The 17,202-nt window shown below is 39.5% G+C and overlaps 1 protein-coding gene across 1 annotated transcript; it reads right to left on the reverse strand.

Annotated features, from left to right (window-relative positions):
* Positions 1 to 8,333: 8,333 nt before the first annotated feature.
* LOC139454621 (uncharacterized) lies at positions 8,334 to 9,996 on the reverse strand. Its single transcript, XM_071236420.1, has 3 exons — positions 9,860 to 9,996; positions 9,002 to 9,091; positions 8,334 to 8,913 (listed from the first exon to the last, which is right to left on the reverse strand). The coding sequence occupies exons 1-3, from the start codon at positions 9,994 to 9,996 to the stop codon at positions 8,334 to 8,336; spliced, it is 807 nt and encodes a 268-aa protein (XP_071092521.1).
* Positions 9,997 to 17,202: the final 7,206 nt, after the last annotated feature.

Here is a 17,202-nt window from a genome sequence, read left to right on the forward strand (position 1 = left end):
TTGATACTCTTGCTACAGGCAGGCCGTAGCCGTTGTCATAATCGTCGAGGCAATGAGTAGGTTTTAGGCCACTCTTTACAGACTTCAAACCCGGAATGGGCATTGCATTAATTAATTTGGACATGGAATTTCAACCCGGGTTACAGGCAATGCTTTAACCCTGATCGTTGATGTTCTGTGTCGGATGTGGCGATGTCCATGTAACAACAGTGCGTTTAAATGTTTTCAGTTATGCAGTAAGTTGTCTCAAACAACTCGGGATGCTTATAACATTCAGCAGAGACACTGGAAACATTCTGTGGTTCACAGAATTGGTACGGGCATACCCGCGAACAGCCTCGTCTTATCATATGCTCAGAATTGATATAATAATAATAATAACAAGAACGACAACAATAAATACAAAAGTATGTGGAATAGTCCCGTACAGAGCAACAGACCTATCCAGGCCTACAAACCTGATTTTGTCCTTTAAATCCAATGAAATCATTTGTACCATCGAAGTTTCTGTCCCGTTTGACACTAATGTGATTGACAAGATTCATGAAAAAACATGGCAAATATGCAGACATCGTTTGCGAAATGTCACGCTTGCATTCCAAGTACCCAGTTGTCCGACTCCCCATTGTTCTCGGTGCCTTAGGTTTTGTTCCTCCCAATCTGTTGTCTGACATTGGGAGAGTACCCGGTTTTTCGACACAGCAAACCTGACATAAATCATGCATAGGGATACTGTTATTGAAAGTTACAGCGTAAAACTTCAACTAGATCCCTTGCTAACAGATACGATTTCTCGACTCCATATTACACCAAGGAAAATATGCACAAAACAAATCTTACCTTGTTGCTAGCATACAACCATATCATAGTTCTATCTGCTTGCGCTTCACTTCCAGTTGCAATATAAGATATTTCAACGTATACATATTTTACCTGGACATCAGTTCCCGAGACTGTTGTAAAATGTCACTTTGTCTGTTATAGAATCATAGCCCCAGTCGCCAAACTTCAAGAATCAATATCTCAAATGGACGTTGTAGGACGTATTAATTAGTTGAAAACGATAACTGGCACATCATTGTTCAGGATATCACAATATGCTATAGGAAATACAGCACCATTATATTGCAACATGTTGTCATGTAATGCTCTTGATGTCCCTCAATTAGGGATAATACAGTGACAGCCGGAGCATAAAACAATAAACAATGTTCGGGAATATCATTGCATGAGTAATGATACAATGGATATGGTTAATGGAATCATTAGAGCGTAATTATGTTCATCCTGCTGAGAAACAAAATTAATTTATAATTAACAACGACAATGTACATTTCCGTTTGTTCTATGCAGGTCTTTCCTAGCTGTACTCGTGTTTCAGCTTATAGAAATGATTGCTTTATACATTATGCTACACGTTTTCTATTCAAATATATATGTTGAATATGTATAGCCTTGTGTATATAAAACATATTTTATGAATTTTCTGACATTGCATTTCGAATGAACCCCCAAAAGTAACTTAGAAGTGAATCCGAGATACATTTTTATCGATCAATGGTGTTACTATAAACCACTGCGAAACTGCGGGGGATGTCAGCGATACTAAACAAAGGGCTCCACAGACCTTTTCGCAATGCACTTTGACTTACTTTTGGTTTACCTGACTGTAAGACACACCAACGAGACAATGCTCTGTGACGTCTATCCAGTTAACAATGTTGCTGGGGTCATTGAGTTCGTGTAAGTTCCTCACACTGAATACTCCTCAAGTTCAGTGATTTAAATGTAAGAGAGATGTCTAAATTTTCAATAAATATTTTCTAACATTTGTCTGTTCACCCGATACAATGCATTAAGCTGTCTCGTAACATCCCCATTATCGTTCGTCTGTTCCAGCTATATTCTTTTGGCTTAATATTAAGATTCCTTTAATTGTCATATAGTTTTATTATCTTTTTAAATGAGGATGTTCATATTGATGAAACAAACAGAAACCAAATTAAAACAAACTCAAATGTGTCTGCTTTGTAAGGAAGTGCAAATCCCTACAAGTAAACACTATTTTTGGTTGGTTTTATCTACGGGACAGGGAACTAGTATGATAATATTTCTAATATACCATTTTTGTAATCCCGCCCCGACTACCGCACCCCTATATGTGTATGATTGTTTTACGTTCCAAGAAGGCCTTGTATTGATGGCAAAAACAGACAACTGATACATAATAAATTGCAGAGCGTATATTTTGACAATTTGAAAATCTATTTTATTACCATCAATATATTGATTTTGTTTTAATAAAACTCGACAGTAACAAACCAAACATAAATTCTGACAGATCCTTTGTTTTGAAATAATCACATATATTTCAATATTTCAAGCTATGTATCCGTTTAGCTAATCCACGAAATATAATGTTTACTGTCAAAACAAATTCCTCTCAGAAGACAAGAAAGTGTAATACAAGATTTCGAAATATTTACAATTGTATCAAGTTGATTATATTATCATTTACTATTATAATTCCTTCTTTGGTTTATTACTCGATCTAATCATGCCAGTCTCATATATGCAGAATGAGTTTGCCTATATCACATGACAAGACAGTCTTTAAAGCTTTCCCCTGCTCCACTTTAATATCACCACTGGTCACTTTAATATCTCTGAAAGAACTGTTCTCCATCTTTTCCGGTGTAGCTGTGTTGCACTGCATAACAAATGTGAATCCACAACATTGTCAGATCACGAGGTAAGATAAACAAGTTATTTAAATGGAAAAGACAAATGATCTATTCTGTACGTATTTTCTTACTGATATTTGTGATCTTTGTCTCAAAACTATAGCGTCATTGACTCAGACTGAAGGCAGTTGGTAAGGATAAACTGTTTTCTTACTCGATTTAAACTTATTATATCACCCGCGTGACATATGACTCCCACATGTTCAGATAAATACAGTATTAAATTACTAAATATTTTATGAAGTAGTGTTATTTAACACCCAATAATAGTTCCTCTTTACCACCAAACACACCAATATTTGTGTCCCTATAGTACATGCTATACAATGAGTTATTCGAATCATCAAGCACAATAGGATATTGGCCGTACGTCTGACTACCATATATAAATGAAGAAAATTAATCATAGTCCTCAGTAACATGTATATGTCCTGTGTTCATAAGGCGTCACACGACTCTTGCTCAAAAGATGTTTGATCAAGGTTACAACATTCAAGGCCTCGGTAAAGTTTTCAAAACGTTTTATGGAAGACATGTGGATGACATTTCTAAATTTGACAAAAATGATGTCCGATGCAGTTCCTTTTTAGACCCGTGTTTTTTTCATGTGAACAATTTTATGGTTTTCCGCCGCTTCTAGCAGTATTCCAGCAATATTACGGCAGGGGCCGCCAGAAATGGGCTTCACGAATTGTACCCATGTGGAGAATCGAACCCGGGTCTTCGGCATGACTAACGAACGCTAAAGCACTAGGCTACCCCACCAACCCTTGATCAACATAGCATGATTTGTTTGGAGGGTTAGGTTTGTCTACAGTTTGATTGTCCTCTAATATATCGCGGAATGTCCATAAAAGGGAATGTGGTCAAAACATATCTATTATGAAAACAGAAATGTCAATAATTTGGTTACAGAGAAAATATCACCCGGTGAGACGGAGAATTGGACCAGGAACATAAAGCTTGGTCTCGCTTGAGGGCCAATTATAATTGAGGATTCTGTAATCATTTTTGTAATTGTAAAATGATTGTCCATCCTGTCTTTACATATGCGAGGTTTTAGTTTGGTTTATAAAATCAAAATGAATTCTCGTTGTTTTATATACATGTATAAAAATATTTCGTGGATGACCTTCATCCATTCAACCCTGTACCACATATATTTTGTACGAATTTATTGTCTCACAACATGTGGTTAATAAACGATTGTTGTTTGTTTTCTGGTGAACTTCAGGACATGTTGGGCAATTTGTTCTCGAGACACAGAAATCAGATACGCTGCTCCGAATGCTTCGGACGGTCTACAGATAATTTAGAGATTTGATATTTGAAAATCCACAGACCACATGGAGAGTTTGTTAGATTTTGACAGAGATGTATCGAATTGGAGCAAAGGATGTTATTTTGATTAGATTGAACCATAAAAATCTAAGTTAAGAACTCACATGAAACTATTTATCTTGCTTTCTATGTTTTCGTCTGAAACGAATGATGCATTAATAAAAATCAAATTCATTGTTTTAATTTAAGTATTAATTCAAGTGATTCTGTAGGGGAGATCGGATCCAAACGGATTGTTGCTGCACCATCTTGATTCTCCTAATAGTCATTCATACGCACAATGTTTCTGTCATCGTATCCCAATTGCTGGGTCGATACGCATGGTATCAATCACTTGAGTGTCTGGTCCAGACTCGATTATTTACAGACCGCCGTCCTATAACTGGAATATTGCTGAGTGCGGCGTTAAACATCAAACAAACAAACAAACCTGTTTACTAAGGTGAAATGCTTTTGTGGAAAAGAGGAATATGAATGAAAGTTGAGTTTTTGTTGTTGAATGTCAATAAAATCACAATGTCAGATGAACTAGCTACATTTGTTTCATGGCATCGTTCAATAATAACACGCATGCAGAATTGCAGCTTCATTTGTGTATCATCTTCAAAGGTGAACATTTACAGAGCAAAGGGATGAATTTTAAGAGAACTTAAAATGGCGGCCATTTTGGACATCAGAGAGCAAGCATGTGAAGTACATGTTTCAATGGTCCTGCGTTTTCTCAGGAGAAGTTAGTTCTTTTCGGATCACAAGCAGGCGATAACATAAGCTCACCAGAGCTAATTATGGATGCATTACTCTACATTATCATTTTATGCTCAATCCAAATTCTCGAACTTACATTGCAAGAGCTGCATTTTAATTAATCCTTGGAGATTGTAGGTAGAATCGTGCGTCCTCGGGCGACTGTTACATTTTTCCTATAATTAATACAGCGTTAAACCAACCTTATTAATTGAAATGAATGCACCATTTACCGGATTGTACACCCTGTTAAGCTTTAATTAACACTTTTCATACACAGTGTTGAGAAAGAATACTCCAAAAACCGATAATCTGAAAGGAATTCGAGAATAAGCTTTAAAGTCGCTATGTACTTGTCATTCTGTGTGCAGGGAACATGCCTTATTGCCAGTTGTATATGTACAATTACGGATCAATTTCTGATATGTTTTGCTGCATCTTAATTATAACTATTTGCAGCCAAAATGTTTGTGCTAATTTTAGGCATAAATCAAGAATCAAGAGAACAAGAACCTTTTCCAAGATTGCGAAAGTTTGGTTTGTTAGTTTGTTGCCTAAAGCCACACGCCAGGGCCTGCGTATAATCGAATTCTGTTGCAAGTTCTCCTCAGTTTTTTCATCGTTTAACGCCACAATCAGCAACAATCCAGCTACTGGTATATGACGGCTGCCTGTAACTTTCATAAGCATTATGAACACATTATGCTGTTGGTTTTTGACCTGACGTTCGTCTGTATTTCAACTATATATCTGTAGTCTGTAAATAATCGAAAATGTATTGTTGAGAAATCATACAAAATGTATACACACATACATACGCTGTTACCACCAAATGTACCACCAAATCAAAGTGGAATTATACAGTGTGGATTCCCAAACAAGGATTTGCTTGCATTTATGCAATCTAATAAAGGAATCCATTTCAATTCTGACGAAACATATAATTTTTCAGTTTTGTACACCACTATCGCACTATGACTTCATTCCTTGGTCGATTGGGCATTTGTCATGACACGTTGTGAAAACAGCAGATATACTTGTATCCGTCATAGAGCGGAGAAACAAACAGGATATTTAGACCTATGCATAACAAGATTCTAACAGACAAATAGTAACCCCAAGTATCTATGACTAGAGGGAGGACTTGTCTCCTCTTTGTGTCGAACACTGTTACAGGAGCACCAGTCTTTGGTGTCTAAATGTCACAACAGTTGAGGTATAATCAATCATGCTCTTTTGAAAGAGTGTCATACAAATCTTGCTCGACAGATGTTTAATGAGGGTCACATCATTTACGTCAGTGGTGAAGCTTTAAAAAGTGTTACAGGAGACATATGGAGGGCATTTCCAAATCGGAAACATGATTGATGAATATGATGCAATTACTTATCTTGATTTTTTCCCATGTGTGGCACGTGACGAGTCTTTGCGTGTATTTGTGGTGGGTACCACTAGTGGCGCCTTCCACGGATGCTGTTGATACTTAGACGTCGCCGGACTATACAAGCAGGTATTGGATATTTCTTGCAAACAAACATGCAATACCAATGATATTTGGTAATAAAAGTACCGTTATGTAACATGAATAATCAACCGCGCGTTCAGGTGCCCGAAATGGAACAGTTATAATGAATTCTAATAATGTCGTATCAATTGTTTTGTTTTTTCATTCCCATCCAATGATTTTTTTCTGTTATTAAAAAGTGTTTTGTTTATGACATCCATTGAAACGTCCTCTTGGTAACGCTTCATACGTTCATATGGCTACCGTCGGGCTCCTGTGTGTGGTTATTGTGTGTGAATTGCATAGATGCTCTGATTACTTTGGTAATTAGATAAATTGATGCAGTGGTGAATTCTACAAATATACATACATATACTTGCATTAGTGGGTGAGTGAGTTAAATTTTTAAGTCACATCGGCAATGTTTCAGCCATATCGTGACTATCAATAGTTAAACATAATACACATATTGAAACTTGTATAAAAACCTGTCAACGAAGGACAGTAAAATTACTAGATTCATCACAGAAAAAGATATAAAACTAGTACGGAATTATAAAAGAGAATAGCACTGTACATAATGATACAAGATACAAACAGGCTATAGATCGCCAGCAGCTGAAGGTAGACCACCATGCTAGGGTCCATGGGGACTTACAGTACTTTTGCTACCTGCATGGACCCCAGCCGGATGTACATCACCCTTCAGCTGTTGGCGATTATGACAAATTTAGCCATATATACTACTATTAAAAACGTGGCCAAAATAAATATACTTTGAAAGACGTGGTCTTACATACCCTCTCAGGGGGGCAATAATTTTACACTACTTCAACCCCCTTCGAGGATACAGCCACTAACAATCTCAGTTATCAAATTTATTTTACCAATTATAAAAACTATATCATATACAAAACATATCAATCAAAATTTAATTAACAATTAAATTTCTTTTAAAAAGTCAATAATTAAATGAGCACTGAAATTAAAAAAGATCCTTTAAGGATGAAACTTTGAAATATTTATCCCTTGTGATGGAAAAATCATCACAATCAAGCAGGAAATACTTGACGGTGATTCTTTCATCACAAGGGATACAAAATGGAGGATCTTCACCTTTCAACAAATATTCGTGAGTATATCGACTATGGCCAATAACGACATCGTTGTAAAATGACCTCTTCGAAATCTGGACTGACAGCCCAAGTAGGTGTAACCAATATTTGGTTTAATTTCATGTAATTTATTGATATCTACTTGGGTGTCCCACTTCTTTTGAATCAGATCACGGATGAAAGATCTAATTATAGTTTTATAATCACTGTATGGGATAAGAAGTGGTGTCACAGATTTGGTGAGAGCTGCCTTAGCAGCAGCATCGGCCATTGCGTTACCAGTGATACCGACATGGCTTGGTAACCAACAAAAGACGATATCATACTGGCCAGTAGCAAGATCATTATGTAGTTCTATTATTTCACGTAAAAGTGGATGTTTACAAAATATATTTTTAATTGCCTGAAGACAGGAAAGTGAATCAGAAAAGATAATGAACCATTTATGTTTATGTTATAACCTAGCCCTCAGACTAGAGACAAAACCAGAGGCGTTGGGGAGAGACTTTTATTTTCAAGCCTCATGGCCGGTCCATACGTCATAGCCGAGTGACAGCACGTGCGGACTACCTTCACAGGCACGTGAGGTATTCATACGCGTTACTCTCACAGTACGTAGTTCTAGGGTACGTCGGGTAATATAGTACTTATCAAGATATTACATTCCTCCCTCTTTAGATGGAAACAGTTCTAAACCAAACATATCTACATTAAAGATGCCAAGGTGCTTCTCAACATTTGTACACAAAGAAAGCCATCTACAAAAATCATTCTCTAGATTTAGTAGGTATCTGCCATAAGAGAAATATGTTAACTTCTACTGTTCAAGTAAACTTTACCTTAACCCAAAATAACATATAAGTTCACTTCAATCTCTTTAACCAATTACTTCCTAACAAAGTCCTCAAAATATCTTGGTTCACGTCGAGTCCTCTTAGAAGATCTACTCAGAACGGGAGATTTAACGTTGCTATTGTCTGTTGATAGTACAATCTCTGAAGCAGGATCTTGTATCCTCTCTGACACGTGATCCTTCTCTGGATAGTCATTGATAGCAGGTATCTCGACACCGCGCGTCTCTGGTAGAGCAGATTCTACCTGTTGATCTGAATGAGAGTCAGTATTGCCTCCGGGTATTTGGGTTTCTCGAGTACGCACATGATCCTGATGGCGCCTCACATTTCGACCATCAGACAGTTCTACCTCAAACGATAATGGCCCTGTCCTGTTCGAGACTGTACCAGGTAACCATTTCATTCCATTTCCAAAGTTCTTAACATACACAGTGTCTTGTTCCTTCATACTTCTGTCCTTCACATGTAGATCATGTTGAATCTTCTGTCTCCATTGACTCTTCTTTACTGTCTGCTGTACAGAAGGATGAGTCAAGTCTAGATGTTTTCGTAGTCTCAGGTTCATCAGAAGTTTGGCTGGTGTTTGTCCAGTAGTTGTCTGGGGTGTTGTTCTATATCCGAACAAGAATCTGTCGAGACGAGTCTGAATATCCGGACCTTATACCTTCCTTCATCCCCTCCTTGAATGTCCTCACTGACCTTTCAGCGAGACCGTTGGACGATGGGTGATATGGAGCTGTCTGCACATGGTGAATACCATTCTTATCCATGAATGCTTTGAATTCCTCCCTAGTGAAACAGGTACCGTTGTCACTCACTAACATCTCGGGTAATCCATGGGTTGTGAACACTCTACGAAGAACTGCCACTGTAGCTGAAGATGTAGCTGAGCGCACAACAACAACATCTATCCATTTACTTTATGCATCCACAATCACCAAGAACATTTGACCAAGGAATGGTCCGGCATAATCAATATGCACACGAGACCAAGGTCGGTCAGGCCACTCCCACGGGTGTAGGGGTGCCTAAGCTGGTATCTGCTGTATTTGCTGACACACCTCACACTTTTTCACTGTTGACTCCAGAATTGAATCCATGCTAGGCCACCACACATAGCTACGAGCAAGTGCCTTCATCCTACTGATTCCAGGATGTGCCTCATGAAGTTCACGAATAATCCTATCCCGACCTGGTGGAGGAATCACTACACGGTTACCCCACAACACACAGCCATCCTATACTGTCAGCTCATCACGGCGACAGTAGTATGCCTTTATTTCTGGGTTTTCACAGAAATTAGGCCATCCACACTGCACAAATCTCAACACTGTTGACAACACAGGATCCTGGCGCGTCCATGAACGAATATGTTTGGAGGTCACATGTGTAGTATCGATCAGCTCCAGAAGCATGACGTATTCCGGAGGTACAGGTGTTTCTTGAATACTTGTTTTTTCTTTCGCAGGAAGTCGGCTCAGACAATCCGCATTGGCGATCTGTGATCCTGGTCTGTAGACCAGTTCATACTCATAAGCAGACAATGTTAGTGCCCACCTCTGAATCCGTGCTGATGTCATCATTGGTATCGCTTTGGTCTCAGCAAATAATCCCAACAACGGTTTGTGATCAGTCTCTATAGTGAAATGATTTCCTGCCAGGTACTGATGAAATTTCTTCACACCAAACAGCATTGCTAAGCCTTCCTTTTCCAGTTGTGAATAGTTTTTTTTCAGCGGAGTTTAGGGAGCGTGATGAATATCCAATGGGACGATCGCCTCCCTCTTCAGTACGATGAGACAGTACCGCACCAACTCAGTTGGGCGATGCATCACAACAGAGAATCAGTTCCTTCTTCGCATCATAATGAACGAGAACTTTATCAGAACACAGCAGTGACTTGGATTTCTCCAAAGCTGACTGTTGTTGGCTTGTCCACTTCCATGGTACTTCTTTCTGTAACAGTTTGTGTAACGGTGCCAGAGCAGTGGAAAGGTTTGGCATGAACCTTCCATAATAGTTCAGCATACCCAAATAGCTTTTCAGTTCTGTCACATTCCGTGGAGGTGACGCTTCCTTGATGGCCTCGACCTTTTCAGCGACTGGATGGGGACCCTCTCTATCCAGACGGTATCCAAGATGCACAACTTCTGTTGCCATGAAGCTGCACTTGTCCTTACGACCTCTCAGACCTGCTGCCGCTAGTCTCCTCAGAACTTCACCTAATAGTGTCAAGTGTTCATGCCTCGAACGGCCACCAATCAGAATATCATCAATCCTGACCAGAACTTGTTCAAGACCTTGTAGGGTATTCTCCATGATGCGCTGAAATATACCAGGAGCTGACGACACACCAAATGGCAGACGGTTATACCAAAAGAGTCCTTTATGTGTATTTATTGTGACGTACTGCTTGGAATGTTCGTCGAACAAGACCTGCTGGTAAGCTTGACTTAGGTCCAACTTAGAATAGAACTTTGCTCCTCCTAATGTTGCGAACAGGTCATCTGTCTTTGGAATTGGGTATTTATCCAACTTAGACACTTTGTTCACAGTCACTTTATAGTCACCACAGATTCTAATACTCGAGTGGGACTTCACCACAGGTACTATTGGTACTGCCCATTCAGAAAACTCTACAGCTTCTATTGTACCATTACTCTGTAGGCGATCAAGCTCCTGTTCAATCTTCTGCTGCAATGCATATGGGACTGGTATTGCTTTATGGAAGATCGGTTGGGCATTCTTGTCAATATATATCTTTGCTTTCGTTCCTTTGAACGTACCCAAACCATCCTTGAACACTTCAGGATACTTATCCAACACAGTTATCAAACTGCTTTGCGAATCCTTAGCAGTCACATGTTTGATTATATTCCAATCAACATCAAACACATCAATCCAGTTACGTCCAAACAGACTAGCACGGTTCCCTCGGGCGACTAATAGGGCAGACTCGCAGTCACTCCATGAAAATCAACCTCCACCATCACCTGTCCCACAGGTTCAAGCTTATTTCTGGTGTATCCAAGGTATGATTTAGTCGTAGTTGTCACAGTCAAGTTCTCTACACCCTGTTGAAGATGTGACAAAGTCTTTACACTCACAATGGATACCGCAGCCCCAGTGTCAAATTCCATCTTCAACTCTTGACCGTTGACTTGTACTGGTACATAAACTGGTTTGTTCACTGAACCAGAAACCATGAACATCTCATATGCTTCACTCACATCAACAAATCCCTCAGAATCCTCCTGTGAATCTTGTTCTTGAATGTAGTTCGCTCTATTTCCGTACTATCCGTGATGTCTACCTCGGCGACCTCGACTCTGTCTGCCACCTCGATGTGAAACTCTCCTCTGACCATTTCCCCTCCTGCAGATCAGCAGAATTTTTGTCAGCCGCTTCCATTGATGTTGCTATGGCAACGGCTTTGGTGAATGTCAAATTATCTTCTGACAGTAACCTGCATAACATTTTCTGTTTGTTTATACCGCAAACGAATCTGTCCCTCTGCATGTCGTCAAGGATTGCTCCATAATCACAAAATTCAGTCAGTTTTCTCAATACAGCAACAAACTCACTGATGGTCTCGTTGGGCTTCCGTACTCTCGTGTTGAAGTTGTAGCAGTGCACAATCTTCGACGGTTGGGGGATGTAATGGTCTTTCAACAATTTCACAAGTTCCTCAAAACTTTTTGACGTCGGCTTTTCGGGGCGAAGTAAGTCTCTTATTAATCCATAAGATTTACCTCCCACGGAACTCAGCAAGGTCTGACTTTTGCGTTCAGTTATGGAATTCGCCTCGAAGAAGATCTCGGCTCGCTCCGCATATTGGCTCCAATCTTCGACTGTTTCGTTAAACTCGCCAAGATTCCCGTATACAGACGATGGCATCTCGACTGCGCTTCCAAACTTCGCAAAACTTCAGGTTTATACCTCGTCGCCAATTGTTATAACCTAGCCCTCAGACTAGAGACAAAACCAGAGGCGTTGGGGAGAGACTTTTATTTTCCAGCCACATGGCCGGTCTATACGTCATAGCCGAGTGACAGCACGTGCGGACTACCTTCACAGGCAAGTGAGGTATTCATACGCGTTACTCTCACAGTACAAAGTTCTAGGGTACGTCGGGTAATATAGTACTTATCAAGATATTACAGTTTAGATTGAGTATTTATATATTTTAGAGCAGTTAATATTGCCTGTGATTCTGCTGAAAAAATGGAACCTTCATTCGGTAATCTTGATGATAATGGTTCTGGATCCAATGACATCTTGATCCTTGGATCCATCTGCGAATGTGTTTCTTAATTCATTATATTGTTGTTGATAAATTAGTTGATTTGTTCCAGATTTTTTTAATTTGGTTAATGTGAGATCGACCTCTGGCCTTATCATTTGCCAAGGAGGTGATGAAAACAGTTGAAAGGGAGCTATATCTTGCAGTTTAATATTAGCGGCAGACATGGCAGACTGGATTTTGATTCCAAGTGGTGGAACAAGAGACGTTTTTTTATTATAAATATCTTGGTAAAGAGGATTAAAGCCGCAATTAAAAGCAGGATTTGACTGATTAGAATATAATTTAGTGACATATTGTAACGATAATTTCAGACGGCGTTGCTTAAGAGAAGGTTCATCCGCTTCTACATACAGACTGTGAATTGGAGACGTCCTAAAGGCTCCAAGGCAAAGCCTCAGGCCCTGATGATGGATAGTACCAGTTTTTTAAAGTTATTTTTGTAGGCTCCACCATAGACGATGGAGCCATAATCGAGTTTTGAACGGATCAATGACCTGTACAAGTGTAAGAGGGTTGTTTGATCCCCTCCCCACTTAGAATTAGAAACTACTTTCAACAAATCGAGTGCCTTCAGGCATTAAGCTTTAAGGTAAATAATATGCTGAAGGAAAGTTAAAAGAATATTAAAAATAAGGCCCAAGAACTTGGCCTCTTTTACAATTTTGATAGGGGTGCCATCTAAATATAGTTCAGGGTCCTTATGCGGCTTATATTTTCTGCAGAAATGTATACAGTTGGTTTTTGATTTTGAAAATTTAAACCTGTTTTCGACGGACCATTTATGAATTTTATTGAGACAGATTTGTAACTGCCTCTCTATTGTATGCATATTTTTTCCACGACAAGAAACATTAAAATCATCCACGAAAGTGATCCATCTACTGAATCACTTAAAACCTTTGAAAGACTATTTATTTTAATACTAAATAAAGTGACAGACAAAATACTGCCTTGTGGGACACCCTGATAATGATCAGACAGGGTAGAACCCATGCGGATCTGAAATTATCTGTCAGTTAAAAACTTGGATATAAATTCAGGCAAAACGGCCTCTCAATCCAAAATCATGTAAATACTTGAAAATACCGTGTTTCAACGTTGTGTCATACGCTTTTCTAAATCGAAAAAGATGGACACTGCAAGCTGGTTATTAATGATTGCATTTTTCACAAATGATTCAACGGTCAACGGTACTGCGTTTCTTTAGAAAGCCACACTGAATATTTGTAATTAAATTATTTGATTCCAAGTACTATGTTAATCAATTGTTGACCATGCGTTCGATGGTTTTGCAACGCAACTGGTCAATGAAATTGGTCTATAATTTGAGGGATCACTGTGATCCCGTCCAGGTTTCGGTATGGGTATAACTATGGCATCACGCCAGGAAGAAGGAAACTTACCTGATGTCCATATATCATCAAAAATTAACAAAAGGGTTTCTGAACACGGTTCTGGTAAGTGCTTCAGGAGTTGATAGTGTACATTATCAGCTCCTGTAGCAGTATCATGAGCTTGTCCAAGAGCTGCATGAAGTTCATGGATCGAAAATATTTCATTATAATCTTCCCCATTATCTGATTTAAAATTTAAAGTTTTCTTTTCCTGCTGTTTTTGAAATTTTTGGGATTCAGGGACATAATTTGAGGAAGAAGAATGTTTGGACGGACCATTCAAATTCGTATAATAAATTAGAGTGAGTGAGTGATAAATCCAGAGCAGAGTAGGTACCCGTACCGGGATGTAGATATGTGTTTGAGCCATCGTTATAGATACATAAGTCATTGTTGGAAATGAAATCTTCCAAAAGTTTCCCCTTATTATTTGTCTGAACACTTCCCCAAATCGAATTGTGCCCATTTAGATCACCAATAATGATACAGGGCTTTGGGAGTTGATCATAGAGAGCTTGAAGTTCAGACTGTCGGAGAGAAGAAGATGGTGGGATATAAAGCGAGCACAATGTAAAAACAGTGTGCAAAGTCACACAGACCTCCATGTCTAAAGCACTAAAGTAGTTGTGAAGAGATACTTCCGAAGAAGAGGGGGTGCTAGGTGATTGTTTCCTATTTAACCCAATGCCTTTGCTTTTTTGACAATTTACGTTCCTGAACAGATGGTTCTTCAGGAGATGCCTGAGATGAAGTCTGAGTCTCATCCTGAACACAACATGGTGGTGATGCGGATTTACTGTCAGAGACTGGAAGATCAATGACAGAAGCACTTGCAACAGGTCGGTCAGAATTGACCCATGTTATATCGGTTTGACACAGAACCGATGAAAAGTTTTTAGCAGATTTGGTCACTGCAGCAGAATAATTTAGTGTTGAAGGAGTTGTTGATTGACTGGCAACAAGCTTCCTAGCGTCTGCAAAAGAGATGTTTTTTTCACATTTTAGTTTCAGTATTTTGGTCTCGGTTTGAAATACTGGGCAGGATTTGGAAGAGGCCATGTGTTGGCCTTCACAGTTGGCACATTTGAGATCTTGAGTACAATCCGCACTCTCATGGTTGTCACCACAACCATGACAAACAACAGGGCGTCTACAGGTTTTCGAACCGTGACCAAACTTTTGACATTTAGTGCATCGGAGTGGATTGGGGACATACACCTCCACTCCGATGTTGACATAACCTGCTCTAATTGAGTTTGGAACCGATGGCCGAGCAAAAGTGAACAAATTGATCGTTAGGACAATATTTGATTTGTCATCCTTTCGGGTGAAACGTTTGACGGCTTGTACTCCTTGATGTTTGAGTTCAGAAACAATTTCATCTTCCGTCATGTCTGAAAGGGAACGTGTCCTGTCACGAACAATGCCACGACAAGAGTTCAACGTCCTATGCTTAGAAACAGTAACCTCAATATTAGCAAAGTGTTTGATAGATAATAAATTGAGAGATTGCTGTTTCCTCGAACATTCCACCAGAAGAGATCCAGTACGCAATCGTGTGACATTTTTTACTTCTCCACAATATCCATGAATGGCTTTGGATATAGCAAAGGGATTCAGCTTTAGCTGTTCATGATCTGTGGCTTCGATCACAAGGAATCGGGCCCAGGAATCAGATCAGGAGGAAGAGTATCAGCTTCATCAGAAGAACTTGAGTCTTACTGACGTCTTTTTGAACCAGAGTGTGAGTTAGCCATGATTATGTTGAAGTGATTCTGCAACCCTGCTCCCCACCAACCATGGAGTATCATAATAGACAGTGTTGTAATGCACCGGATCTCCAAGATGCAAACACCAGGGCTACAGGGTTGTTATACTCCAGAAAATATGACACAAACAGCAAAATCTGTATATCAAAATAAGTGCCAGGCTGGTTCTGCCCATAACAAAAAATTGGATACATATTGAGTTTGGAGGTCAACATTACCAGATTGGCCCATGAGCCACCGCCTTCTGGCATGGGACTCTTTGCAATTTTGTACATATAATTTTTAATGAGAACATTCATTTACAGCATTCAAACATACAGAACATACTTAACATGAATGTTTTCCATACACAGGGCATGGCATGATTGATTTGAACCAGGCCAATTCTACCACCCGTCTAGTTGAAGTAAGGGTCAAAGTGGTGTGTTGGGCAAAGGAACACTGTTCCTGGCTCCAGTGCCCTCAACCACCAGATTTCCGTCGTCCACCCACACAGGGGCGCAACCTACGGCAAACAGGTTGCCCAATTCGGTCGCTTTTTACGACCAGCAATGGGGTGCTTTGGACATATTCTACCCCGGGTCCACACGGGGGAAGAGCTATTAGCGTTACCCAGCACTCACCTCGGGCAGGTTGCTCTCACGAGTGCCTATATACTTGCATTAAGGGTCATATTTCGCGTGTGGTCTTCAAAATGACACAATGTGTATCCGTGAAGCAAAAACTTCACGTATATGCTTTACATCAGGTCGGTGGAAGCTTATGTTAATCTTCGGAGTGATTGCAGTATCAAACTAATTTGCTTGGTGTTGCCTGTCCCTCTTACCACCGTTTTCCCATTGGAGGTAAGACTGAATTTTAAACTATACTATAACACATATGCCTGAATAAAACATGACAGAACGCCTATTTTAAGAGTCTTCTATACAAATATAATTACAACTGCTGTAACAATATGTGGGCCACAAATGCTACAAAAAGTAAATGCTTCGTGGGCATTGGTGCCTCACTTCAAATGCTGCACGTCACTAACTTTTATTACGATTACAGACATTTGAAATTTCCTACGTAAAATGAAGCATTTGCTGACGTATTAAAGAGCCGAGATCAACGCGTGCCCATTTCTGACTGTTCATATTCCAGGCCTATCAAAGAAAACCAGCACTCTGGAACAACTAAGCTATGTGTCCTATTTAACTATTCAGAGCAATCAGTAAGTATTTTAGATTACATACTCAAGATATGTCTTAGTGATGACCATGATGTTCTATTGTGGACGGTTCTGTTGTGGTCAGAATGCGTGTTGTTTGAGACGATTGACAGCCTGTGTGAAGACGTGTAGGTTCCATTATAAATCTATTGCAACATTTGCTGATAGTATTGCATGTATCATGCTATCTATCACGTGAGAGGGGGTGTTTTGGGTAGCCT

This window comes from Haliotis cracherodii, unplaced genomic scaffold (genome assembly GCF_022045235.1).
Source record: "Haliotis cracherodii isolate W230 unplaced genomic scaffold, xgHalCrac1.p SCAF_1, whole genome shotgun sequence".
Taxonomy (NCBI): domain Eukaryota; kingdom Metazoa; phylum Mollusca; class Gastropoda; order Lepetellida; family Haliotidae; genus Haliotis; species Haliotis cracherodii.